At 42.3% G+C, this 27,848-nt stretch overlaps 1 protein-coding gene across 3 annotated transcripts in view; it reads right to left on the reverse strand.

The window, feature by feature from the left end:
* Nucleotides 1-27,848, reverse strand: part of LRP4 (LDL receptor related protein 4) — a 78,795-nt gene that overhangs the window by 20,648 nt on the left and 30,299 nt on the right. For all 3 annotated transcript variants that reach the window (XM_033062940.1, XM_033062939.1, XM_033062941.1), the window contains exons 2-13: nt 18,270-18,416; nt 10,490-10,606; nt 8,794-8,907; nt 8,227-8,343; nt 5,704-5,832; nt 5,239-5,358; nt 4,987-5,112; nt 2,622-2,747; nt 2,042-2,176; nt 1,752-1,877; nt 508-738; nt 81-237 (exon numbers count right to left, since the gene is read on the reverse strand). In XM_033062940.1, the coding sequence (XP_032918831.1) occupies nt 81-237; nt 508-738; nt 1,752-1,877; nt 2,042-2,176; nt 2,622-2,747; nt 4,987-5,112; nt 5,239-5,358; nt 5,704-5,832; nt 8,227-8,343; nt 8,794-8,907; nt 10,490-10,606; nt 18,270-18,416 (1,645 nt within the window). The remainder of the gene's footprint in view (nt 1-80; nt 238-507; nt 739-1,751; nt 1,878-2,041; nt 2,177-2,621; nt 2,748-4,986; nt 5,113-5,238; nt 5,359-5,703; nt 5,833-8,226; nt 8,344-8,793; nt 8,908-10,489; nt 10,607-18,269; nt 18,417-27,848) is intronic.

The following is a 27,848-nucleotide window of genomic DNA, read 5'->3' on the forward strand; positions in this document are numbered from 1 at the left end:
GGGGTTTTCAATATTCAACAAAAAGCATGTATGTAGAAGGCTCACTGGATTTCCCCCTGGTTTCCCACATTTTTACTCACCCCTCCATTGGATGTAGAGCAATTGCTCGGGGCTTCTCCAGGTTCTGCCACAAAAGTACTTTCCTGTGAGTGCCATCCAAGTTTGCTACTTCAATTCGAGATGTCCCAGAGTCAGTCCAGTATAATTTGTCATGGATCCAATCAATAGCTAGTCCACCTATGTACAAGACAGAATTAGGCACAGAATGAAACCATGGATCTGCACAGAAAAATAGTTCCCTTTCTCTGTCTACCTCAGAAGAGGCCCAGTTTCTTCTTCTGCCAGCCCAGATTAACTCCAGGGGGACAATCACCTCATACCCATTCCATCCAACCCATACCCTTCCTCAGGGAGATGCACTTTGTTCTGAATAGTGGGTCCCCACTTTTCTCCACTCACTCACTCACCCACCCACCCTATACTGTTGTTTTTTTTGTGAGGACGCACCTGGGCTCTCCAGCCCTGTGGAAACCACCTCTTCCACATTGCTACCATTCAGATTGGCCCTCATGATGCGATCAAGTGTGACATCAGACCAGAACACCAGCTCCTTGCTGTGGTGGAAGTCAAGGGCAATGGCATTTTCCAGGTTGTTCAGGAGCAGCGTATACTCAGAGCGATGAGGTAACACTTGTCGGATATCAATTCGATTGGCAAAGAGCAGCACAGGCTCTGGCCCTAAGAATATACAGGAAGACAGCACTGGAGTATTTGACAGCATTTGACTGGGTCCTGCCTACCATTCCCTCTGCACTAAGTCCCAGAACAAGTTTTGCAGTACTGGCAGCAGAAATCAACCCCCAGGTGCAAAACACTTCAGAGAACTGTTTTTACATCATCTATATACTGTCCTAACTCAAAGATGAGCACTTTTAAACCTTCTGGCAAACATTAACTCAGCAAGAAGTGATCATTCCAAGTCCCACCTAAGCCTCTGAAACCATGTCACTAGACAGCCACTTGGCAGATGGACTAGAGTTTCTTTTTCCTATATGCATTTCCTAGCCATGCAAACACACATGCTCTACTACACCTTCTACCACAGACAGGTCACAGCTTCAGCCAGATGTAAACTCAACAGGTACTTCCACTGCAAAAAACCCTCCCCAAAATATCAACATCCTTTATGGATTTCACTAGGGGAATTCCTAATGGAATCTAAAGTCTTTAAGTGGAATTTCTAATTCCTCAGCTCCTACATTAGAGGAGGAATAAAGTTAAAGAAGTGTATAGATATCTTTAAAAAATGCCAGCAGATCTCCATACAGCAGCCATTCACAGCCTTCAGGATTGGTGACCAGCATCAAGGGTCAAACCACAAGGAGGTGTGATACAACCTTACTCATTGGAAAGGCTAAGACATTTCCTGAACAGAGACAGAAAGTTCATTTTGTCCCAGGTTCTGAGACACAAGGAATGACAAAGGACTAGGAAGAGAAAGCAAGCATTGTCTCCCTGGCAGGGAAAGGAAACAGCGTAGTACCTCTCTCTATGGTCAAAATCACACAAAATTTTCACAAGCATTTTTCCACAGCATGGGCATATGTAACACAAATCCAGGTACTTCCTTTGCTTTACAAGTTCGTTTGGTGAACAGCACAATGCTGCTAGTGAAGCACTAGAGACGTAATTACGAGAACTGGACCAAGAGACACACAAGAGTTTTCTTGTTAGGCTGAACTTCCTTTTACCTAGAGCTTTGCAGCTACGTTTGTCAGGTCGCAGCTCGTAGCCTTGTTCACACCAGCACTGGAAGCCTCCTTCAGTGTTGGTACAGCCTTGGCTGCAGTAGCCTTCCTCAGCACATTCATTCACATCTGCATGTTACAGAGAAAGCTACCATTAGATAGATCATCAACAAACCTGACAATCTCACTGAGAGACTGCATCTGCTTTCATATTCTGATTTTTCACCCTATCATAGCCAACACTTCAAACATACCAAAGCAGCAGAGAGGAGGCTACTGCTCCAAAAACCCACCTTGGCATGATCGCCCATCTTCCAGGAGCCTGTAACCTGTGTGGCAAGTGCACTGTACCATCCCTCGTACCATCTGGCACTTCTGAGCACAGCCACCATTGTTGACATTGCAATTCTCCTCCCCTGTTCGGGGACCTGTGGAAGAAACATGTGAAGATAACTGAGCTAAAACCACAAGGCAGCTGCTCTTGCCTTCAGCTGTTAAGCAGCAGTCACCCTTCAAAGCAGGTTGAACAAGAGGGGGAGGACACAAGCTATGCTGGAAGCTTCCTCTTTCCAGCCAGAGCTATCCTCTGCAGGCCACAACTGAACAAGACAACAGAACTCAGATTAACATGTTTTTAGGATTCAGTGTCTCTGCAGACAAATGGTGATATCTGAGATAATAATATTTTCCCCATCATTCCTCATGAGCAATCTTTAATTGGCAAAACCAACAAGGTTTTTTTCCTTAGTCTTTAACTTGCTCTTACTATTACAGCTCAGACTTTCCTACACACATCCTCCAGTAACAGCAGACAGTCTCCCACACATAAATGGGCCTCCATTTATGTCTAAGACTGAACTTGTGAGGACTTACGGCAGTTTTGATGTGGGCTCTCATCACTGCCATCTCCACAATCATTTGCTCCATTGCACAGCTTCCTCTGGCCAATACAACGCCCATTCCCACACAGGAACTGGTCTGGGGCACACTGAGGGGTGCCTGCAATAGAAGAAAGGAGAAGTAGCACATCACAGCTTACTGATGGAACAATAGTGATGAAGAAAAGAATGCAGAACATTTTCTAAGATTTGTTAGAAACTTTTCATATGAGCACAAATCCATTACTTCCTCTTCCCTTGAATTCAGCTCATCTAGCACTCCTTACTTCTCTGCATATTTTTATGCTGATTTGGAGATCTGCAAACTTTCTGCCAGTCTGAGTCCACTGTTGCTTTACTGTGAAGTTCATCTGACTAGTTTCTCTTAGAATGACTGGATGGTCCTGGCTTACTTCCCTTTGGTTCCAGAATCCACAACCCTACTCAGCATGTGCAAAGGAGGAGTCAGTTCCTTTAATAATCTGATCTGTCACACCAGCACAGCTATGGATCTTAAGCCTGCCTAGGAAGGACCATCTTGTCTAGCCCTAACTGTACTTTGATGGTCTTGGAATGAGATTTACATGCATCCCCAAAATCTGAGCTCAGGCAACAGGATTTCACATGACCTACATGCTTCAACTTCAGCTGTTGGCAAGGAGACTGCAGAATTCTTGTAAGCAAAGCAATACTGTTTATAGGGCCATTGCCAATCTGATTGTTTCTTCAGCAATAACTGCACTGTCCTGTTGCCTCTTACTTCTTGTACCTCTTGAGCTGACTTGATCAGCGGTCCCTAAATCATCACCCTCTGATAATCTTACAAAGATAATAGGACAATACAGTTACCAGCAGAGAAACAATCAGATTGGCAGACTGCCTGTAAACAGTGTGGAAAAGGGTAGTTGTGAGATTAACACGTACAGTTAAGAATTACAGACACACCAAGTGGGAACAAAAAACCAGACCATGTGCAGATTCACTTTTCAGAGCACAGGAATACCGTATATGAAGGATTCTGAAACTTGGACTTAATTTGTCATATTGAACATAAAAGATCCTTACACCAGTTGACTGCCTAGTATTTTAGGAATCTTCTCTGTGGCCAATAAAAATATAAATCTCTTCTAAAACCAAGAGGATTTTAACTCTTGCTACAGACATTGGGACACCACACTACATTGCTCAGATGAGCCAGTACATGTCCTGGAAAAACCAGTTTAATTTTCACCATAGACCTTTCACTGTCACCACAGACCTAATGTAGAACTGCACAACTAACATTACAGTAACTATACCTTGTATTTGGTTTGACATGGAGACAGTGAATTTCAGTGGCTCTGGAAGACTTGGCTTCTTTCAGTATCTCTAAATATCTTTGTTATCAGGATGAGGAAACAGGGTTACCAGCTTATCTTTAAATACAATTACCTTTTCCAGGATCACCACACTGATGCTCACAACAGTAGACCAGTCAGGAGCAGCTGCTCTAAAATGACTACAAAGTGCGCCTCTCCAGGTCCTCTGAGCTCAGGTGTCCTCATAGAACAGCCACTCTCCACTCCCCAACAGCCCCCAAAATAACAGGTACAGTTTCACAAATCCATTTTGTCACCCCTAAAACCACTGTTCAGAATATACTGATCTAGAAGGATCATTACAAATAGCTGGGTTCCACTCACTAGGATGAATTAATGGACCAGTACACTCTATTCCTCAACAAAGCCTATAGGCATCCTGGAGGCAAGAAAAGAGAAGATTCTAGACATTCCTTGAATCCTACTATAACACTAGGGTATGTTGAAACCCTCCTCCTCCCCATAACCACAATCATACATAGGAACAGCAACATGTGAAATGAATACTAGAAAGAGTAACTCCTGAGCAAGTACCTAAGGGGGGAAGTCGACACTCTTAATCCTCTAAAAAAAAGGTTTTATTCTTCTCTTCCACTAAATGTTCTTTTTGATTCCATTGCCTGCTAGAATTGTTCAGCAACTTCACAATGCAATAGGAAAGCTATCCAGAACTACCTAGAAGGCATGAGTTAGTATAGCCCATGTGACAAAGGCAGTAACTTGGCACATTATTGATGTTTTCAAGTCTGAATGGAATTGTCCCGGAGCTCTGTGGTAATTCACAGTGTAGGGACAAGACGGGAGGATTCTTGACCAGGAAACACCTTCACCTAAGTTAGTTTAAGAACACAGACCTGCACAAGTTGGCAAGCATATAAGAGAGTCTACAGATCCCATTCTCTAGGAAGGACAGAAACTCTAGGCTGAACTCCCTGACGCAATACAAAAGAGACTATACTGTCAGCATGGAAACTTAATTAGCTCTTAAGCAGCAAGTCAAACCTGTGTTCTCACAGTTCTCCTCATCGCTGTTGTCAGAGCAGTCATCTTCCCCATCACAATGCCAGGACAGACGGACACAGCGCCCCGACTTGCAACGGAACTGATCAGCTGTACACATAGATGTAGCTGAGGGTTCAAAAAAGGAATGTTAGATGAGCAAGAAGGATCAGAAGAGACGCAATTCCAAAGCTAATTGTCCCACTCTTTTGCATCCACAGAAACAAAATGTTTCCACCAGTTCCCAGCACTCACTGCAGTTCCTCTCATCTGACTGGTCATCACAGTCGAAGTCACCATCACACCTCCAGCCAGCATTAATGCACAAGCCATTGTTACACATGAACTCTCCAGAGCGACAAGGCTGGTGAGATGCTGCAAAGATGATAAAATGCAAAAAGAGCAAACTCAGACCAGTGTAACAATCCCCAAAGCTCCTCAGTACCACCCTTACCCTCCATTATTAAGGAACTTGGTCCTGAGTAGATTTCTTCTGGAAATTCTGTTGCAATTCTTGTAAGGAGAAGCGCACTGATTACACAGTTCTCATCACTATTCTCACTTTTCAGAGTTAAACAAAACCCCTAATAATGAAGGAGCCAGTTTATGTGTGAACAATTAGATTGCCACCTACACTGTAATCCTTTCTCCAGCCAATGCAAAATGCATTTAGGTGTGCAACTCATTCTTGGGCAATGACATCACCCTGTGCTAACTTACAGCAGTCAGATTCATCAGACCAGTCCCCACAGTCATCATCACCATCACAGTGGTAGATGTCCAAGATGCAGCGTCCATATGCACACTGGAACTCCTCCAAGCTGCAGGTGGCAGCTGGAACATCTGATGCTAACAGGGGAATCAAAGAAAAAACATGTGAGGTGACAAGGTACAGTCCAGTTTAGAGGCAACCTTCTCAGTGCCATAATGGATTGGCAAGTATTCATTGCTGCTTATCTCTGCATGATTTGTATTACAGAGAGGAATGCTGGTTTTGCTTCACTGAAAACCAGGTTCAACTTTATATATAAAGACACTCATGCAGACAATCCAGTAAACACAATTTTTTAAAAAAGTTACATAGGATATTAGGCTATAAAGATGGAACTTCTCAAGAATCATTAAATTCTAGAGAAGCAAAAAGATAGGAAGGAAGAATTGACAGGAAAGCCTCAAAAAGGATCCAAGATTGTCACCTTCTATCTTATGCTTTAAATACTGTGTCTTAGTGCCAAGAAAGTGTTTAAATTGTTTAATTAAGCTGAAAAAAGTACGTAGAAAAAACAGAAAAATAATGAAACCTTCAGGATAGCTCCATATTAAGGACTTAGGTGTGTCAGAATGCAAGGTTAAGCTAGGGAATGATTCCTTTAAAATTTCAACAAAAATAAGCACTTGAAGACCAAAGGAAGCAAGCAAGCAGCCAGCTGTCCAGGCCAGTACCTTTGAGGATTCCCGTTCCCTTTCCTCTCAAGCTCTGGCCAAAACAACCATGCCTTTTCAGCAAGGAGCACTGCCAGAGAGATGACCCTGGGCAAAGCCAAACAAACTAACGGTCAAGGATTTGCCTACTGCTCTGTTCAACAGTACACTAAGTGGGAAGACATGAAAAATATTTTGAGTCCCACACAACAGAATCTGACACATCATACTGGTGTCAGATTCATCTGGAGAATGCACTGTATGTTTCAGATATACAAGTCTCCCAGCTGAGGAGTTCCGAATATAAATCTGTTAAACGAAAAGGAAAACAAAGACTGAAAAGAAAGAGTAGTCCAGGAAGTGAACTGTCTCTCCAACCTGAAGAAATGGGCACAGCCTGAAGGCATGAACTAAGAACTTTAATTCAGTGAGTGTCAGTGGCTAGATACGAAAATGTGTGTTAATGTGTCCCTCACCACAGGAGCCTGAGTGTTTTGGTTTCCTTGAGAAAATTAAGTCAGTGACTTAAATCATCATGTTGTGATGACACACACACATCCCCAAAAGAAACAAAAAGAAAAAAACCCAGACAAAAAAGAAGACTGTAATCCCCCTCTTCCCAGATGAACGACAAACATGATTGTAGATAAGGAAAAGATGACAACCACATGAATGAAGATAAAAGAATAGGAGGTAGCCAAACCGAACTTCTTAGCAAGTTACTTAAAATGTCTTACAGAGACAACTGCCAGCCAGGACTGAACTAGCATTCAGCTCAGAGAAACAGGGACACCACTTCTGGGTGCCCCTCCACTCCCACAGGAGGCAACGTTGGAACATCTCTCTTCCCTTCCTTAGGGTCTATTCATGGCCTTCGGTGAAGTGATAGACAAGGGAGCGAGAAAGGCAGAGAGCAAAAGGAGAGGGAGAGAGGCTGGCTTTCTCTTAGAGCCCTTTCCTGGCTTAGAAATGTTTGCAGCCCCTGGCTTTCTGCCAACTCTCATTATCTGGAAAGATAAAAGACAACTCCCCCACGCATCCACTCCCCCTGCCCTTCAGGAGCTGGCGGCCCTCATCCCCCTCCCAGAGCCTTTTGAAGTTTCCTGCTATCTAGAACAAATTCTGCAAAATGCCTTTCAGAGCAGGGAGGGGGAAGGGACCACTGCAAGTTCCAGAGACATGGACAGTGCTTACAGAATCAGGAGAGGCAGTGTGGGTTAGAAAGGGACAGAGACTCCTGTCCCACTTGCTACAAGCCTGTGAATGTAAAAAAGGAAAAAACTGCTGTGGGTTCTCATGCCCCAACACCACCCCTCTCCTTCAGTGTTGATCATTTGTTGGGCAACATTCTGCAAAAAAGCATTTAAGTGAAAAGAGACTGGGCAGGTAAGGAGGTGTCTTCAGCGTGCAGTACCTGAGGGTGCTTTCATAAGCAGAGTACCCCTCCACTTCCAAAATTTCAGTCCGGAATCAGACAAAAGGAAAAAGAAGGGAATAGTATTCTCGCCTTCCAGCTGCCTTTCAACTCCTCCTGTTTTATAGAGTGCTATATTCAGTAAAGCATAAACCTCCTGCTCTGACTCAAGGTCACAGCTATGGGAAAGAAGAGAAGCAGCAAGGCACAGATGAAGTATGCCTGTGAGGTAACACAAGAGACAACATTCTTTTGTGCCCTCTAGGCTAAGCAGCAGAAGGTAGCATAGCTGTCAGTACAGGCAGAACTAACTTGTTTTTGATCTCTGCTGCAAAAAACATGCCAACACCCAAGGCAAGAGCAGGTCCAAAGGGCTACTTCCTGTGATTACAAAGGAAAGCACTTACGGCAATTCTCTTCATCTGAGCCATCTTTGCAGTCTGTGTCCCCATCACAGAACCAGTGCTCAGCTATGCAGCTGCCGTCGCTGCAACGGAACTCCTTCTCTGAGCACTTTCTCATATCTGCAGGGAGAGCAATGCAAACAAAGCCTTGGCTTTTTCCGGAGTACCCAAGAAGACACCACACCATTCTCCAGAAGCTCCTAGGGCACCCACAAACAAGACTGCTCATTAAACCATACATACCCAGGTCAGGTAGGGCCTGAGCAAAACCATCATTGTTCACTGAACTGACACAGAGTGCTGGATTCAACAGGAATCCAAGGAGACTTCACAACACCACATCAAGGAATTAAAGGTCTTAAGTGATTTTTTTCTTGCCTGGCAGGTAAGCCACATAGCCCAAGATCCTAAGCACCCAGCTTAGGTGGAATGGAATGGAATATCCCACAAGTTCAGCCCAGAAAATCCAGCTAGGACTCTTAGGGAGTTCAGGGAATCCTAGAACCGCACAGGCTGGGCTCTGCACAACTCCTTTTAAAGTACTGTGAGGGCAGTATTTGTATTACTCACCACACTGTTCATCACTGTTGTCCCCACAGTCGTTGTCACCATCACAGTGCCACAAGCTGCGAATGCAGTATCCATTCTGACATGAGAACTCATCTTCCTCACACTCCCTTGGAGCTGCAAGGACACAACAGGACTAAGGTTAAGGCAAGGCAAAAAGATTTAGCTTGCAGAACACCACATGTGTGACACGTTACAAGTCAAGCAACATCATCCTCCAAAGACACGGTGATGCTGCAGAGCCGATTCTCCTAACAAACACCAGGAGAGCCATTGGGAGATTTCTTGAGTGTCTCTTTTCCACTCCATTCACACACCAAGAGGACAGCAGGGTCTAAAACTTGAGAATATAGGCTGAAGGAAGTAGTTGGAACAGAGAGATGAAGCCACCCACCCTATGCCCATATGTATTCTACCACAGACCCAAGCCAGACTCAAGATAACCCTGCACAGGAAAAAGGTAATCCATGCCTCTTTTTAAATAAGTTAAGAGCCCCTGTCATTATCTAACAAATAACTGCTAGTAGTGTTGCATTTCCACCTTTTTTTTCCACAAAAATGTCAAAGATGTTTTCAAAGTAAAGGACATGTTCACTGAAGAGGGAGAGAGAAAATCTGAACTCCTCTTCTGAACACCTCAGTATTTGCAGCCTCATTCCATTCTCCTTGCCAGTCTCCAAAGTAAGCTTGTCTGCAGACCAGTAAGGAAAGGAGAAGGACTGAAAATTTAGCAGCTGAGGATTTCAGTCCAACAGGAACTCTCCTATGGTTACTGCTAGTTGGAATAAGCCCCCAGGAATCTCTCACGCACAGAACCTTGCCTTTCTACTTTCATTAGTCTCCAAATCTTTTGATCACACCCCTCTCCACTATTGTGTTAGATATGAGGGTGTTTCAACCTTTTACAAAAAAACAGAAAACCTAAGAAACCCAGACCTACGTATCTCTTCCTTCATTAATATATTTGAATAGACTGGAAAACTGAGCTTAGTCCTGCATTCCAAAGCATCACACATGATGTCAACCCCTGAACTTTGCTTCCCCAAAAAGGCAGGCAAAGATCAGGGATGTACTGATCAGAAAGTGAACTCATTTCCATGCATGTAGTGGACATGGAATACTTTACAGTCAAGAGCTTTATTTTCACATGTTTTCAGATGGGGTTCTTCCATCAGAGTCACTCTGGAGCACCATGCACACAACTCTGTGTAGGCAGTATCCCTATAGCACCTCCCTCTCCTCAAGGAGCCCTGTTTGAAGGGATAAGATGCTGGTGACAGGCCAGCACTGCAGAAAAGTCAGACAGTGGAACCTGAGGCCACAGGAAGTCAGCCAGACAGGCAGTTCAGTAGGATTTGGCAGGGGTTAGGTGTTTCCACTAACAGGGGAGGGCATGAAGAGCCCAGCTCAGGCAAGTGCTTCATGGGACATTAACTAGCAAGACTGCAGGGCATAAACGGCTCTACAGCTGAATGGAGAAGCATCCCCTCCCCCAAGACAGGCAGCTGAACAGCAAGCCAGGTGCCAAGGCAGCAGGGCTTACAGGTACACACCTCTGTCACAGGCAGAATATAGCTTATTACAAGCCAGAGATCCAATTCAGTGGATAGACTCTTACATTCCTGTAATAAAAAGGGTCAACTTTGCCCAGTCACAGCAGGCAGGCACTGTACCCACCCTCTTCCCTCAGGTGACTTACGGCAGTCCTGCTCATCAGAGTCATCCTCACAGTCATTGTCTCCATCGCAGACCCACGATCGGCGGATACACTTTCCATTGTCACAGTGGAAGTCCAAGGGGGAACAAGTGGGCAGCACTGAAAGAGCAAAGAAACATCTCATGGAGCTGCAGCCAGCTTCCTTCCTCAAAACAAAGTTCCTTCCTTCCTGAGGAAGCAGAGCTAAATCTCGTGGAAAAAAAAATCTTAGACAAAATTTCAAGCCATCAGGAAGAGCTGTTCCTTAGAGGGGGGGTCAGGCTACATCTGTAGCTTGGCAGTCTCTCTTTCCCAGAGAAATACTGACCTTTCCACAATAAAGTAGCTGTCACAATTCCCCCAGTGAGTTACTTTTTACTCTTTCATCCTTGAGTCTGCTGTCCTCCCATAACTGCACTCGTTTTATAACAAGCAAAATTAAACTACCAACATCCTTCCTGCATGCTTCCCTGGACAGCCCATCCTGTTTCTATTACACAGCAAGCTCCTTAGAGTAAGAACTATCAGAAGCAATGTTTTGACTTTACAAAGTAACATGCTACAGTGTGTTTCAGCATGGGGACTCAGTCAGGTTGTTTGCCTAAGAAATTTGCAAGGAGAAGCTGAGAGGCAGGAATCCACTGCTGAGGATAATTTGCTGTACCTCAGGCGTGGACATCAGAGTCCAAACCTTGCTCAAGGTTTCCATCCAGAAAGAATGGAAGGGGACAGACATGGGATGATGCTTGCCTACACAGGAGTCTGTTTGCAACGGACTGGAACCACAAATCTACAGTGTCTGAAGAGGCCTGGAGCCACAAAGCTGGAATTCAAGGGGGAGCATCAGCCTTGTTCTTTCCCCCACAGATGAGAGGAATACTCAACCCCATGAGGTTTGTGCTTTTAAGTGCTGCCAGCTGTGGTAGGCAAGGGACTGCACAAGACTGTTCCTGACAGGTGTGCTCTCCAAAGAACAGCATTCGCTCGTCAGTGTCAAGGGGAGAGGGCTAGAAAGGCTACTGCCTGAAACCCTTTCATCCCAGCCCAGCCTGCCGACAGAAACTCCCATCTGTCACCAGGCAGGCCAGCCCTTTTCTGCTATGCTGCTACTCCCTTTCCTGCCAACACTACCCTGGAGGTGGGAGTGAGAGTAGAGGGAGGTGGGTAAAAAAGGATGGCGAAGACAGCAGCCACACACAAAATGAGGATGATTTAGTAAAGAGAACAAATAGTCACATTTTCAGTTTTTCCAGCTTTCTCATCCCTCTGTTTCCCCTTGGCCCAAGACTGCTGCCAGAGTCCTGTTAAAGAAGTATGGATTATACATACCAAATCATTCACTGCTCTCCAACATTTCTCACCAAGGGCCTGTCCTAAAAGCCCTCCTCTGTAAGAATAATACGGTAGATAAATTCAGACTTTCTCTAACATCCATTTTTATAACCACAAATTCAGTTCATCTTCTCAGCTGTTCCTGTAGTGTGGTAGGCATTTCTGTATCTGAGGACATCACTGCAGATGTAATTGCTCTCAGCACTCAAAGAATATGGCATTGGCCCTTGAGTAAAGGTCCTTCCCATCATGTCTAGGCTGGCCCATGCAGGTATCTATCCATCTCATATCCAGCTACTTCTAGGCCCCAGAGTGGTATGAAGGAGAGGGAAGCACAAAAATCTATACTTTTCTCTCTACAGGTTTGGCAGTACCCTGATCTTCCAATAGCTGACGCCTCTCCTTACACTGCACTTTCTCTGGGCTGCTGTAGCAAAATGAAGAAGGAGTTTCCTCTTCTTCCTCACAGGGCAAGCAGAAGAAGAAAACTCTCCACTTTCTAAACTCTGCTTCCAAAGAAAACCAAGACATTTTTGGACTCAGACGACCAGTCCCACAGATCAGACCTCTCTCCCCTAGGCACAGCTTCCAAACACCGCATACTGAGAAAACCTTTCCTGGCCTCAGCTGCAATTTCAGGACTAAGACCATCCTCCCAGCATATGCTTTACCATGACTAATCACCAAAGGACTGCACAGGAGCCACCTGGAAGGGAATTTGCATGCTCACTCTCCAGGGGAGAATTCTTCAAGCTCCCAGAGGTTAAGCCATTAGCATTGGTTCAGAGCGGATACCATTATCCCACTGAACTGCTGCATCCCTTCACGAGGTAACAACGTAAAATGAAATTCCACTCCTACAGGGAGCAGTTCAGCCAATTTCATACTCCTCCTAGATATAAAAATCAAGCTTTAAGCACAGGGGAAGAGAGCAAAGCACAGACTGCTATATACAAAGAAGGACCAAATTCCCTAATCCAGCAGAGAGTGAGTGTGTGCTAGCGCAGACAACACTGGGGTGGGGGGCAGGGTGGAATTAAATCTTCTACAGGAGCTCTCCTTTAAAGGAGCAAGAAAAACCACAAACCCACTTGAGACCAAAAAACCCAAACTAATGAATGAGGGCTGATGTCTCATAGAGCAGAGGAACTGCAAATGGGATCAGGACAAGGATCCACATAAACTTGCAACCTGAATCTAATAGTGGTCAGAAAGAGATGCTTCAAAAGAAAATGCAAGAAATTCTGGGAGTAGTTTTCACATGGGGGTAATCTCTTCCTAATCCTCCTCCTCCTAGCTCTGCCCTTCCAATCCCTTCCCCCCACTAAAAAACACACTGCTTACATGGAAACATTCCTGTTTCCTTCTATTTGTTCTAAGCACATTAGGCTCCAGTTCCACTGCACAGCCCTTTGCTCTAGGGTTGTTACTAATCAGCTCTTCTGTTGGCCATTTATTACTTCATATTTTGATGAGTTTTATTTCTACAGAGTTAAAGCCGAGGCCATACCACTACCCCACAGTGAATGTTTAGTACTGTTGTAAATATATCCAAAGTATTTGGAAATTCAAAGTTAAGAGGAAATCCAAAAGTTAGGAGGTCACACGACACTCAACCACCACTATGTCTTATTCTGACACAATGGAGCAGCTATACAGTCTGGTAAGTGTATTGCTTTTACTCATATAGCTAATTTTAAAAACCATAGTCAAGATAGGTACGTGCGATATAAATGAAGCAGCAAGAACTCTTTTCACCGACAGAGGTGGAACAAGACCTCTTCATCTTGCTGGAGGACAAGCTGGATTAGCATCAAGAAGACTAGAAACTGAATCCCCATATTCTCATCCCAGCTTAATATTGATGCATGACCCTGGGACAGTTCTGCCTGTTTAGCCCTCTTCTCCAACCTGTAAAATGAAGGATATTTATTACTTTCTGAAACAGCTGCAAGTCCTTCATAGGCATCGCTTCCACTGATAAGAAAGCAATCATAGATTGCAGTAACATGCTTTCAACCAGTACTCACAGCAGGATTAGCCTATGTCAACAGTAAACACAGCAAAGCCTCAACCCCCTATTCTCTGCTCAATTCCAGCTTAATCTCTCCATATCAATGCAAAAAAACAGTATTTTCCTAAAAGAGATGAATAAAGGCAAATGCTGAAGGCAGTTAAAGTCAGGTAAGTGCCCAGACAGACAGGGACTAACTTGCCTCCCCAGGCAGAACCAGAGGCAGGATGGGAACCAAACCCAAGGAAGGGGAGCCAGTAGGAAGAACTAGGCTGGGCAGCAACAAGCTAAAGAGAGCACATCTGTCAACTGACAGTGAGCAATACAAAAAGGCCTTTGAACTTCCAACCATTTCCCTGAGCTCATCCCTCTGCATGGTCACACTGGACATCATCCAATGTTTCAGCAAAGCTAGGTCTATCATAAGCCTGCTATTCCTCCCCCTCTCCCAACTCCTATTACACAGGACACTCTTTTATTGCCAAGCAGAAGGAGAAGGGGGAGGGTGGGGGAAAAGGGAAGTTTATAAGGTGAAACACAGACTGAATCACGTCCCACTGTCCTTTGAACACTTTATCCCTGTTGCCTGTGGTGAGCAGGTTGCTTTGTACCCAAGGACAGCAAGCAACTGGTGTTCAGAGTTCTGGAACACAGGGAGGCTTGAACAATACTGGCTGCTTAATTAGACAAACTCTCAGTCACATGAAGAATGAGAAGTTAACGTTAAAAATAAATACAACTAATAAAAAAAAATCATGCTACCTACACTAGGAAAGTGCAGCCTGACCCCCAGCTATGTTCATACTCATGCATGTGTACAAACACATACATACCCACAAACGGATCTGTTTGCGGAGATCTGCAGCACAGCAGGCAGAAAGTCCAGAGACAAAAATAAAGGATCTTAGTGCACACTCAGAAAGAAAAAGGAAACATTGCATTTTACTAACAAACATTTTGGAAAAATCTAGTTCCAGAATAACAAAATGCTATTGCACTGCTGAACTGTATTTAAGGATGTTGCTGGTCAAAAGGAAAGAAAAAAAGAAAAAAAATTAAATACTATCAGCATCCAATCTTTCACAGCCCTTTGATCACAAGCACTCTGCCTGAGGGGGCACTGCATTAATTCTGGAGCCTTTTAAAGGAAACACATATACTCAAGGCACAATAAAATGACAAAGTTGCAGATATGGAACTGTTGTGTTTTCAACAGAACACTGAACTCTTGACAGGAGTTCCTAGTTTTTAAAATGTGAAGTTTAGAAGTGAAGTTTTCACCTGAGCCATTGCATCTGAGCTCAAGACTCATGATTAAGTGAGTGGCAGAAGGAAAACTATTCTTTCAAAGTTTCCATTAATTTCAACAAAAGACCTGTGAGATTTTTATCGTAACCTCACCTTGAAAATTTTTGTTGTGGGGCTGATGAGCAGGTTAGACTGATAATCCTGCCTGGCAAGGAAGAGACCCTCTACTGGGCTTGAATGAGCTGTAGCTCAACAGGAACTGTGTAAATTTCTCCATGAGATGAGAACAACAGATCATTTTCAGTAATCTTTAAGGTAAAAGAAGTAAATTTTTCTTTAGTCCCTTCAAATGAAGAAGTAATGCACAAGCGTGCCATGGAGCTAAGCAAGCAAGTCTGTGTCCTGAAAAATAACACATTTACAAGTTGTATGATATACATCCAAAATTCAGACCAAGAAGGCTCTTCTGGGGGGATGGTTATGGGGAAATTTGGTGTATCTTTTGAGAAACTATTTATCAGTCTTCAGGCCAAGTTTACTCAGTTGTCCTTTCACCCTTGCCACAGGAAGTAAGACTCATTCACACCACACAGGACTTCAAAGGGCATGCAGGAGGGCAGAATGAAAACCATTCCTCTGCTTGCATGCGGCTTTCGTCAGGGACGGGCCAAAGCAGTCTCTGCTGGCACAAGGCAGGAAGGCAGCTGAACTACTCCGTGCATATGCAGTGAAGGCTTCCAAGGCAGACACTGTCAGCAAGCCAGAGAGCTGACACCAGACCAAGCCTATGGAGCTGGCATGACAGCTGGCAGGTTGCTTATTGCTATTATTACTACAGGACTCCAGCTTGTAAACATGATCCAGAGCAGGAAGCAAACATGTCACAGAGTAATTGGCTTCCATCACAGCAGGGCTTCAAATCTGCATGGAGAACAATTTCTGTCACAGGTAAGTAGAAGCAGGGTTCTCCCAAAACCAATGGGAAATACCTATGGAGAGGCAGATGTTCCGGGGACACCAATACAAATGTAAAGCGTCTGGGCTGTGCAGAGACAGTGACAGTTGAGGAAAAACTCAGCGCAACCAACTCAAGAAGTGGTAATTTGTTCTACAGTGTGCAACACAATACTAAAAAACCAAACAAAGTAAAACACATGGTATTTTAAGATTTTATCTCAAAACTGAAAATATCTCTCAAAAGGAGTGTTTCCCATGTGTGCTTCTGTAACTCCACTTACTATCAAGGATCTTGCTTTCTTTCCTTACACCACACACTGTATTTCAAGCTGTTATTCTTCAACCAAAATGACAGATTACCAATTCAAAGCTAGTAAATTGCATTACTACAGAATTTAGCAAGCTCCAATCAACTACCCAAGCATATATGCAGTACTGTATAGACACAGGTGCAAGACTGAATCTTGACTTGCTAAAGTAATTTTCACCTTCACCCCCAGCCTGTTTCACTCTCTCAAGAGCCCAGTAGTCCAATGTCTTCCCATTTTACTCTCCTCTTCCCAAGAAAGTAGAAAGAACTCATTTTTCTCATATTGTCTTACAGTATACATATGAGCATATGATACAGAGAAGAAAAGTACCCTTTAAAAAGGTATGGTTGTAGCTTTATTTCTCTGGAAAGTCAACTGTTCTTGTGTACTATGTGCATCACTGCTGATTTGTGAGAAGTTTAAATTGATTTAAAGTTCAAGTTGCTGTTCCAAGGGGCTCAAGCTCCACCTCAGTTCATGCACTCCTGCTGCCCTGCTTATCCTTGGCACAGCCAGCAAGCAGAGAAAATGGGAAGTTTCAGAATCAATGTTTTATGGCAAGGAGATTCACAGTTCAAGTATACATTGTACAAAGCAACTCTTGTTGGCACCTCCTGCTAGTTCCTGTGGAAGATCTTATCTTTCCCACCCCTAAGTCCTACTATGCCTACTTAGCTTGAAATTTTTGGTGCTGGAAGCTGTTTAATTAAAGAAAATCATATCAAGAAGTCACTTGTCTAAATCATTACTGAGCCCACAAAAAAAAAAAAAAGAACTATTCCACCAGCATCCCCCAATATCCTCATCTACCACCAAAAAAACCCACACAACCAAACCCACAAAAAAAAAGGAATATTCTTCTGTGCTTAGTAAAAAGCCAGTAAAACCATCTTAGCTATTGGATATGCTTTATCTCCCCAAGACTTAAGGTCTGCCACTTTGCTCAATGTTTGCAAAATTTTAAGAAACAAGAATTAAGAAGGAAGGAAATTTTTGCAAAGCTGGGTTGACATCTCCCACGTTTAAGGAAGAAGAGATTGTTTAAGACAATATTTAAAAGATTAGGAAAGTTCCTTTCCATACAGTAATCAATAGCAGAAACCAAGGAAGGTTAGAGAAAGATCCAGCAGAGGAAGATAAATTTCTCTCATGTCCATTGACAGGAGCCCTAAATTTTCTGCTCTAGGGCAACTTTTAGGAAAGGAATTTCATGAGACCAGGTCTTTTTTTCCACTTTTTAATTCTACCATGCTCTGTGAAATCTAAAGAGATGAGGTAAATAAAGGAACTTACTTGTGTCTCTGTGGAAAGAGGCTTTCTCTATTCATCTCTATCATGCTACACCCACTCAGAGTGACATTTCACATCAGCTGTCACCTGTCTGGGCTCAGCTACACAGATATCAACACTATGCAGACTGACAGTACCTGCAAGTTAATGTCTCTCAGCAGACCCCAAGACCAAAGAATATTATTTCAGTCTTTGCCTTTCCCTCCCTTCACAGAAGCCAGGACACAAACTAGAATGTTACTTAAGAGGGCAGACATCCTCAATACAGTTCTTCACATTGTTTTCCATCAATTTTTACAGCAAAATCATATAATTCAATTCAGAGATAGTGCTTTTGCAAGGGTGGAAAAAAAGAGAGGTACTTTTCTCTATTCCTCCTTTCCCTCTAACATATTCAAGTCCACCCACCATCTAAAACCAGTTGCAGAAACAGCCAAAGTTAGGCTTTCACTGTGTTTTATATCAGTGGACAATAACTTCATTAGACTCCAAGTCAGTCAAAAGTACGTCATCTAAAATCAAAAACTTTTGTCATACAAATGTTGGATGTGCCTGTAAAACAGGGAAGCACCCGCAGAGAAAAAGATATTCAATTTTCCCAAACACAAGTCAAGGATGATATTATTCTTACTGCAGCCATCTTCATCACTGTGGTCCCCACAGTCATTGTCTCCATCACATTGCCACTGAGCAGGGATGCACGTGCATTCACCAAAAGCACTGACAGCACAGGTAAAATGATTACGTCCACAGGAGCATTCAGTGCTACTTGTAACACCTGCAAAGAAAGAAAAAAAGAAAAAGATGTTTTGAAGAGATCCCATCTATTTTAGTGTAAACATTAAATACAAAGTGACATTAATTTTTCTGTGTACACACTATTGTGTTATGAACACATCCTTGACTGCAAAGGAAAATATTCATCCTCCTCACATGCTGATTTGATTTTTTTGCATGGTTCCTTCTTTCTGCCATTCAAACAAACCTAAAGCTCTTAGATTAAACAATAATAATTAAACAATAACAATAAGGAAAGAATTACAGAGAAATACCTGCCCCAAGTGGTAATCACATGCATACTGAACTATTTTCAGGCTTTTTGGTTCCATTGATCTCATTCATACATCTAGTGTACCTCTGATTAATTATAAACTGTATCAATCTAAGTAAAAAGAAAAAACAAGCCTCATAATTTCCTTATTCTAATTGAGAAAAGCAGTATCTGAAAAATTGATGTAATACTTCTGCAACTCTTTCAACAGCAGAATTCCCTCCAATAAAAACATCCTCATGTGCAAGTAAAGCAAAGATTTAACTTCAGAGGGGATGCATTTCCTTGAAAAAGGATTACATTATGTTTCTTCTGAATAAAACCAGCTGAAGAGTTTTCTGCCAGCCTCAGCTGCCTGCTCACAAATGCTACACTGCAGCTTGCAAGGCCTTAACTATAAACTATTTTCCAACAAATTGGTTGTGGGCTTTCTATTTAATCTGTCATGAGCATAAAAAACTTTTATTCATTTGCTCATGTCCACTACAATTCACCTTTGAAAGGTTTAGAATAAAACATACATCTCAAGGTATTACTGAATACAACAGAAAAGCAGCCATCATTTGGTGTAATGAGGGATAAAGGCTAAAAGAACAGGAGGTGAGTAAGGAATGAAAGAGGGAAGAGTGGTCAGATCTTCAAAGGACTTACCAGCTATGGCCAGGGCAAGAGCTGGCTCAAAAAAACAGCAAGTGGGTAATGTAGCCAGAAGGCAAAAAAAGCAACAGACATTCCTAAGAAAAGCAATTTATCATCTATGCAACGCTTCAGACTAGTAGAAATAAACTAAGGGAAATTCAGAACAACCACCCACAAAAATCAAACAGGTTTCTTCAAACCGACAACATAGAAACAAACTATCTTCTGCTGTCACCTACAACCTTTTAAAAAGGCAGAACTAGTTGTATATTGTAGTCAAGTAGCTGCTGTTTAAACTACCTTTTCCAAAGCAATTTTCTACCATTATCTTGAAAAGCATTCCAAAACACTCATCCCAGCTACTTTAAGCTCCAATACCCCTTTCTGTGGGAGTACACAAGACTGCTATCATTCAGGTTGGAAAAGATCTCTAAGGTCACCAAGTCCAATCATTAACTTAACACTGCCAGGTCCACCATTAAACTATACCTCTAAGTACTACATCCACAGGCCTTTTAAATACCTCCAGGAATGGAGACTCTACCATTCCCTGGGTAGTTTGTCCTCCACTGTTGACAACCTTCTCTTGAAGAAATTTTCCCTAATATCCAATCTAAACCTCCTCTGACACAACTTGAGGCCACTTCTGCTCATTCTGTCACTTTGTACCTGAGAGAAAAGACACCTACCTCCCTACAACCACCTTTCAGATAGTTGTGGAGAGTGATAGCGTCTTCCTGAGCCTCCTTCTCTCCAGGCTAAACAACCCTAGCTCCTTCAGCCCCTCCTCTGAAGATTTGTTCTTTAATCCTTTCACCAGCTTTTCTGGCCCTCCCCATGAGCAGCATGGCAGTACAGCTCTGCAACAGTAAAGAAAGAATTAGTGCAGCTGTCCCAGTCTGCAAACTGTAACTTAATCTGCTGTATTGTCAAACACACATTTCTCTTAAGTTGCTACTAATATTAGGTTATATATAACCACACACATACTAAATCTGTTCTTCTCACCTCATTAAAGTCGCTATGTTCCATCATCTCTGCTTTGTGATTTTACCATGCTACTGAAACTGTTGGAAGCTGAAGGACACATTATGACCCAGATACCAACATCTCATGTGCACTAGCTGGTGTCTGTAGAGCTGTTATGTAAGCACACTTCACTTAACTATTTTGAATTACAACCTTTGCAGATCTAATGGTTTGTGATTTGTGACCTTTAGGGGAACTAAATTTCTAGTCATTATAAATCATGATCTACCCTGGTTTTGCACTTGCTAAGCAATGCACGTGATTGTCGGGAAAGCACACAGATTTCAACCTGTGAACCGTTTCAGAAACAAATCCTGGATGGCGAGTCTTTCCCAGCAAAAAGAACAAGGTGAATGAAAGCTGGCACACCTGAAGGCAATTTTCTCAATGACTTCAGTGTGGATAGTATTTCACCTTTGGTGTCCCATGATTACTTCTCAGTGCTCAGAGCTCCAGTGACGCTACCCTGTAACTGTATCTGTAACAGTAGCGGGTCAGGAAGGATAAAGATGAGAAGCATGTTTTTTCCCGCTCCAAGCGGAAGTGGGGCACTTGGTGTGAGAAACCTTAGCAGAAGATCTACTCTCTTACCTCAAACTCTCATTAAACACTGGGAGTGTGAGACAGAAGGCTGACCAAACACACATATAAAGATCCAGCGTCACATTTCAATACCAGTTAGTCAGTGGCCCAGGGCAGGATGGAAATCAGCGCTTGCTGTTCAGGCAACTGGACCAATAATCAAAGGAGACATACCTAATTGCACTTCTACATATTATTCTGGAGCAGGAATAACGAGAGGCACCTCTGGGCTCAGTAATGACGAACATTTTTCCTGAAACTTTACATCACATTGCAGGCTTAGACATTTCACTAACTCTGTATTAAAAAATATTTTCACTTATGCAGGAGGCAAAACCCTGATATATTTTAGCAATGCAATATATACAAAACAATACAAAAAAGCTAAACAGAGATATTGCCACATGCTGAGCTGACATCACTCAATTTTCATGGCCTCTCCTGATCCCTCTCATGTGACCACATCAAAAATTTCCTACTCACTTGCCCAAGGGTATAAACAACCAAAAAATCATCTTCACTGTCTGTAGTTTGGGTCCCTCCAGATGCATAGCAGCAGGATCCAGTAACTAAACAGTTTTCCAGCAAAGCATACAAACAACCTCTAGATTTTAAAAACAGGAAGTCAGTCTAAACACAGGCCTCATACTTAACATCTGCCATCACCTTAAATTTAGCATCATACACTCAGTTTCTTCAGATTCCTTCCAAATGTCCTCCACATCTTCATATTTATCTGATAAATAAAATGTCTCCTGAGGAAGGGTGAGTTGCCCCCACCCCTTTTAAAACAATAGTTAGGATCAATGTAGTTTTATGTCTAAGTTGGCAAAACACTTATGTCATTTCTGGCTGAAAAGCAGAAGTCAATTATCATCCTTTTATTTCTGCCTTTTAAAAAATTTTTATTTTAATTTTTTTTATTTATTTTTGCAGTGAGGAAGGCGAGGGTGCAAGGGCAGGGCTGCTTAAACAGAAGGTTGCTACTCTGCTTCCCTCACCTCCTAGCAACTCTTCATCAGGCCAAACAACACGGCCCCATAAAGCAAAACCTAATATACAAAGCTTCATTTTGCTGTAAGTTCACTCACAACCTCAGAACTATTACAGAGCAGTCCTGTATTCGCCAAAGATCCATAAAAATATTGACATTACAAAGAAAACTTAAGTAGACAGGATAATTACCAAACTGGGCTCTGTAGCTGTTGCTTTGATAGAAACAGCAGATTTCTGATAGAGGGTAAAAACAGTCCTGATGGTATGCTTTAGTCCAAAAAGAAAAATTCTAACCCATTCCCTCTTCAGTAAAAATAATGTCACATGGCAGTTCTTAACACTATTTTGCAGCAATTCAACCTCTGACAGGATGTTGATTCAACATGGAATCATGCAACAGTCCACTTTGGAAGGGATCTCAAAGGATCACCTGGTCCATCCTTTTGTAGAAAATGGAGGCAGTATGACACTATCCAGCACCCTGTTCACTTGCATCTTGAGAACCCCCAATGATGGGGACTCTGTCATGTCTCTGGGGAAGTAGTGGGCAGGTAGTATGATTGCTCTCACTGTAAAAAGCATCTTTCGTTGAGATGAACATTCCTGTTAGCCTCTGACAGCATTCTAGCACTATCAGAATTCTGTTATATTCATATATGGATGAAGCTTCTTCAATGAACAAGAGGAAAAGACCCTGCCTTCAGTGGTCAATGCCGTTCTGCCTTTCCAAATTTTCTTTTATCCAGGTATCAAGAACCAGATACCAGTCAAAGAGACTCCCACTCCACACCACCCTGTTGATTGTATCTTTTCCCTTTGATCCTAACACAGAACCTCTTACTGTAATTTTTTAAATTAGCAGTAGGAAGTTCACAACCATCAAACAAACCAAAGGGCTTGTTTGCACCACCCTCCAATTCTTCATGTACCAGTAACATGGGATAGCACACCTAAAACCATGGCCAAGTATCCCTTAAGTGCTTCTATACTGCAAGGAAAACAGTACGAATAGCTTTAGAAAAGCCAGAACTACAAACATTTGGTATTATTTACAGTTGCAGACTGTCCAGCTCAGAATCAGAAGTCTCTGGAAAGAACAATCATTCTTTTGGTCCAGCACTGAGTAACATATGGATCTGAGTTTCTGCCCCTCCATAGACAGGCACCTAATTCTGGCCTACAGAAGTCCTTCAATGGAAGGCAGAGATCTTTCCGCAAACCTCATTATTACAAGAGATAGGATAAGAAATATGACAATACCATCTAATTTTAACTTTACCACAGAAAAATGATAGGGGGACAGAAGGCATAAGTGGATATTAAAAAAGTGTGAAAGTACAGGACACACGTGACACTTAGAGTAACAAAGAGGAAAAAAAGAAATCTGAGACTGTGTAAATGAAATGGAACACAATTAATGGAATTAAACGTGAAAGGAGAGAGCTACAGTCCTAATAGTGATGGGCATAAGGCTGAAGAGTTTTTTCCAAAGAGAAAGCATGGAAGGGTATCCCCAAATGCATTTCTTAACAAATCTGGAATAAGCATCAGAATATTTTGCCCTGGCTTCAAGAGATGCACTGAATTTCTTTCTTCTGTATTTTAAGAACCCATGAGCATCTGATTGTTTACTTGGGGTTAAAATTAGTGAATTCTGTAGCATAGCTTTTAATAGCCACCTTAAGACCTTGGCCACCTATTGCTGGAAGGTCTGTATCAGAACAATTATCCCTCTTCCTCGACTTCCAGGCCAGGCCACTTTTGCATTCCCATCACATACACACCTTGATGAGGGCAGATGTTGGGTATGTCAGATAGTCTTGAGCATACTCCAGATGACACACTTTCCTTCTTTATCCAGCACTTTCCTGAATTCCTACAGCAAAGAAGCTTGGCTTTATCTGCTTGCCTGTCTTGAGGGAAAATGAAAATTCTGGATTCCTCTCTTACCCAAATAGCAGTTTCCACTGAAGGAAAAAGTACAGTTAATCCAGCTTTAGAAGAGGGATTTGCTGACCATTGTTTAAACTCAGAGCTCTGCTGGCAGACTCAGCAAAGGCAACATTACAGCACAACAGCCTGATGTCAGAAGGGGCACCATGCACTGATAAAAGCCAACAGTTATCTATCTCCTTTTCTACTCCCATTACGGAACCATCTGAAGCAGCTCTGATTCGGTACCCACATGGTCTTTGAGTTGTTGAAGCCTGCCTAGACTAAGGTTAACATCACCAAGAAGAGCAATCCAAAAGCTTTCAAAGCTTGAAAGAGAAGTGTTACCGTTTTGTTTAAGGAAGTATGTAATAGTGGTAAGGTTAAGGTAAAAAAAAAAAATACATAACCCTCAACAAAACCACATGAACCAGAGAAAAGACTGAAGATGTTATCGCTTTTTGGTAATGGAATATGGTGCCTACTTAGGCAGTCTCCAAGGGAGAATGAAAGTTTCCTAGTCCTAGAAGTACCCCTTTCAATTTGAAAAAGCAGGGATACCTCAATCCTGAGTCAGCCTGTTGTCAATTAAACACATGACTGAACAAAGTGCTAGAGCGAGGCACATTATCAAGCACAAGCATCTTCAGTTACAATATTAAACTGCACAACTACACACCTGAGACCTCAAAAATGTTACACTTAATATGAGCACAAAGAATAGAAAGCATAAAGAAGAGAAATTCCACAGGGCATCTGCTAATAAGGACTTGAAAATAACGGGTGCAACAAAGTGCAAACTGAGTGCTGGTGCAATGGGTATGACCGAGTTACAGTGAGACTGGAACAGAAGCTTCATTTTTAGAAACACTGCATGAGGAGAGCAATAGAAGGCCTTGAAAAACATGCGCGAGTCTCTGGATCCCAATTCTGATCCCACAGAATTAAAGACCAGCAATCTCTCTACCTGCACCCAGGGAACTGGAAAGCATTTACAGAAACAACTATTGAAAAAAACAAAACTGAAGCAGCATTTGATTTAAATATAAAAAAAACTCAAGCATTAAGAAGTAATTGTAACAGTTCCTTCTCCCAAAACTTTAAAGTCACAAATTAACACCTTGTAATAACCAATGTGACTGTAACTGGGGTCCTTAGATAGGTGTCCTAACTCTGTATCTTCTACAGAACTTGACAAAATTACTTCTTCCCTTCTACAAGTGGGTATACTACTACTATACCACCACAATGCACTGAGGCTTAGTGTTTAATCTGTTTCTCCATACACAGAGTCTTTGAACAGAAGGTGCATTATTATTGCCATGAAAATCTTATTCAAATTGGCTGGGTTACCAGTAAACACAGATCAAAAAAGTCAGCTGAAGGACCATAAACAAAAGATAATGAGAAATGGCAGCAAGTCAAGCTGCAGGGGGTAGAGATAGCTAGTAGGTATTATAGGGATCAGCATTAGATCCAGTCCCATTAAATAACTTCATTAATGATCTGGAAGAAAGAACAAGTATCAAGTTAAAGGAGCCTGCAAATGATACCAAAATAGGAAATATTCTGCTCCAAACATAACAGAGGAAAAAGAAATAATACAGAAGGGACCTTAGAAGATTAGAATTATGGGCAGGAAATTAAGATTCAACCTTTAAAAAATATTTTTTTAAACTAGTGCATCTGGTGGAAATTCATTTGAAACAGATTGAACAAATTAATAGAAAAGGCTGGGATGCAGCAATGCCTGGAAAAATCAAGGAGCAATAATAAAAGACTAGCCACTGTTTTCTGCTATGACACAATATGGCAGCCAAAAAAAAAAATACTTCCAGCTAATTATGCATAAATGCCACATAATGAAGGAAGAAACATTCTCCCCATTTGCAAAAGTCGAGTGTGAGATTAAGATCCATACTGAGGCCTGTACAGGGAAATTAAGCAACATATTCTCAGCACAGTAACAACACATTTATCAAAAGTATGTTATGGCACACAGTTCCCTCAAGACTCCAAAAAGATTCAATCTGAAGCCTGAACCAAAACGGTGTATTTTTATTCCCTGCTGTCTGTTTAGTTTTTGAAATCAGACAAAAGGCAACAACTACAGATTCTATGAGTTTTTTTCTGAATAGGAAATCTATTATCCTGTTTCCTGAGAAACTTCTTAGCTGCCTATGGAAGTAGCTCATGGTGGACAACACGTGAAGTCTCAGTATAGAAAAAGGAACCTTTCAACCACTAAAGCATGTTAAACATATCAAAATCTCGGCCTTGAGTTCTTGTCCAAAAGTAGGCATCAAGTGTCAGGTAAATGACAACTACTTAGAAAGGACCAAGGAATTTCAGCAGGCAAGGTTAGACAGGAGAAAGCTGTATCTGAGGGACCACATCTGCAGTGTTGTCTCCAGCTCTCAGCTCCTCAGCACAAGAGACATGGAGCTCCTGGAGCAGGTCCGGGGAGGGTTATGAAGATGATTAAGGGGACGAAGAATTTCTTTCCTGAGCAATGGCTGAGGGAATTGGGCTTGTTCAGCTTTGAGAAGAGACAACTCAAAGGGGACCTCACCAATGCCTATCAGTATCTGAAGGGAGGGTGTCAGAGGATGGAGCCAGGCTCTGCTCAGTGGTGCCAAGAGGACAAGAGGCAGTGAGCAGAAACTGAAGCACAAGAAGTTCCACTCAAGCACAAGAACTTATTTGCTATGCAGGTGACTGAGCACTGAAACAGGTTGCCCAGAGAGGTTGTGGAGCCTCTCTCACAGGAGATAGTCAAAAACCATCTAGGTGCAATCCACTGCCATGTGATCTAGGATAACCTTACTTGAGCAGGGGGTTGGACCAGAATACCTACTGTGGTCCCTTCCAGCCTGATCCATTTTGTGACTTTTTCTCCCAGTCTACTTTACAGAATCCTGTGCAGTTCGTTCCTGGGAATACCAGAACCACTTTGTAAGAAGCTGGTAAAACACCGCAACTCTAACTTCCAGATATTTTTGCTGAAATGTGACCATACAGAGATACATTTTGCATATTTAATAGTCATTACATGGCAAGTGTCCTTTCTGTAACTATAAGGTTCCCTCAAACATCTGGAACTGGCAGGAGAGTAGAAAATACTAGTTTTGTTCTGCAGCACCACAGGTCTGCCAAACACTGCTGACATCCAAGAAACCAAGCATCATATTAGCCTGCTTCAAACATCGTGTCCTATGTCAACAGAAATAGCCCTTTTAAAAAAAGTCCTTGAGCCTTTCAAAAGATGAGAATTTGGTATGATGATTCTCCCACTCTCTCTACAAGTGTGGACAAAAACATTACATAGTGGGAGCATCTGTTTGTTTTACCAAGAATCAATGAAGGTGCAAAGACCCTAGAAAGCCATGAGCTGCAGTATGCCACCTCTGACATTCTGCTTCTTACCTCCAAGGCCCTAACTGGAAGAGAGTGAGCCTCCTACATCCCTTTAACTCATATATTTATATTTTCTCTGTGGACTAAATAATTTTCCCTACCTTTAAACCTGGATTCCAAGGAGCAGGAACACTGTTTCCCACCATGTGAATTTTTTTACATGTTACTGTTAAAAGTATCCCTTCAGTCTTGGCATTTCATTACTTGTAGATTTTCTCTCTCAAGCAGAGAGTGTGTCATCCATTTTATATTATGAAGTGCAGAGTGATACCTCAAGACTGCCATCAAGAAATATGCTTTGCTGATTTTAACATGAAGCAGCTTTTTTTTTTTTTAATAGCTGCAAACTCCCGTGCAACTGCATGTCAATAGAGAATTACAACAAAGAATCCAAGGGACTTACCCCAGCACTAAGTTACTTGTCACGCAGGAACATTCCACTCAAGCACATTAAAACAAAGATGAAATACTGACCACTGTCCACTCAGAAATGGACAAAGTAATAAAAGGTTACTGCATAACATTACTCAAGGACATCATCATCCAACCTAAAACATTGTGGGA

This window comes from Catharus ustulatus, chromosome 6 (assembly GCF_009819885.2).
Source record: "Catharus ustulatus isolate bCatUst1 chromosome 6, bCatUst1.pri.v2, whole genome shotgun sequence".
Classification (NCBI taxonomy): domain Eukaryota; kingdom Metazoa; phylum Chordata; class Aves; order Passeriformes; family Turdidae; genus Catharus; species Catharus ustulatus.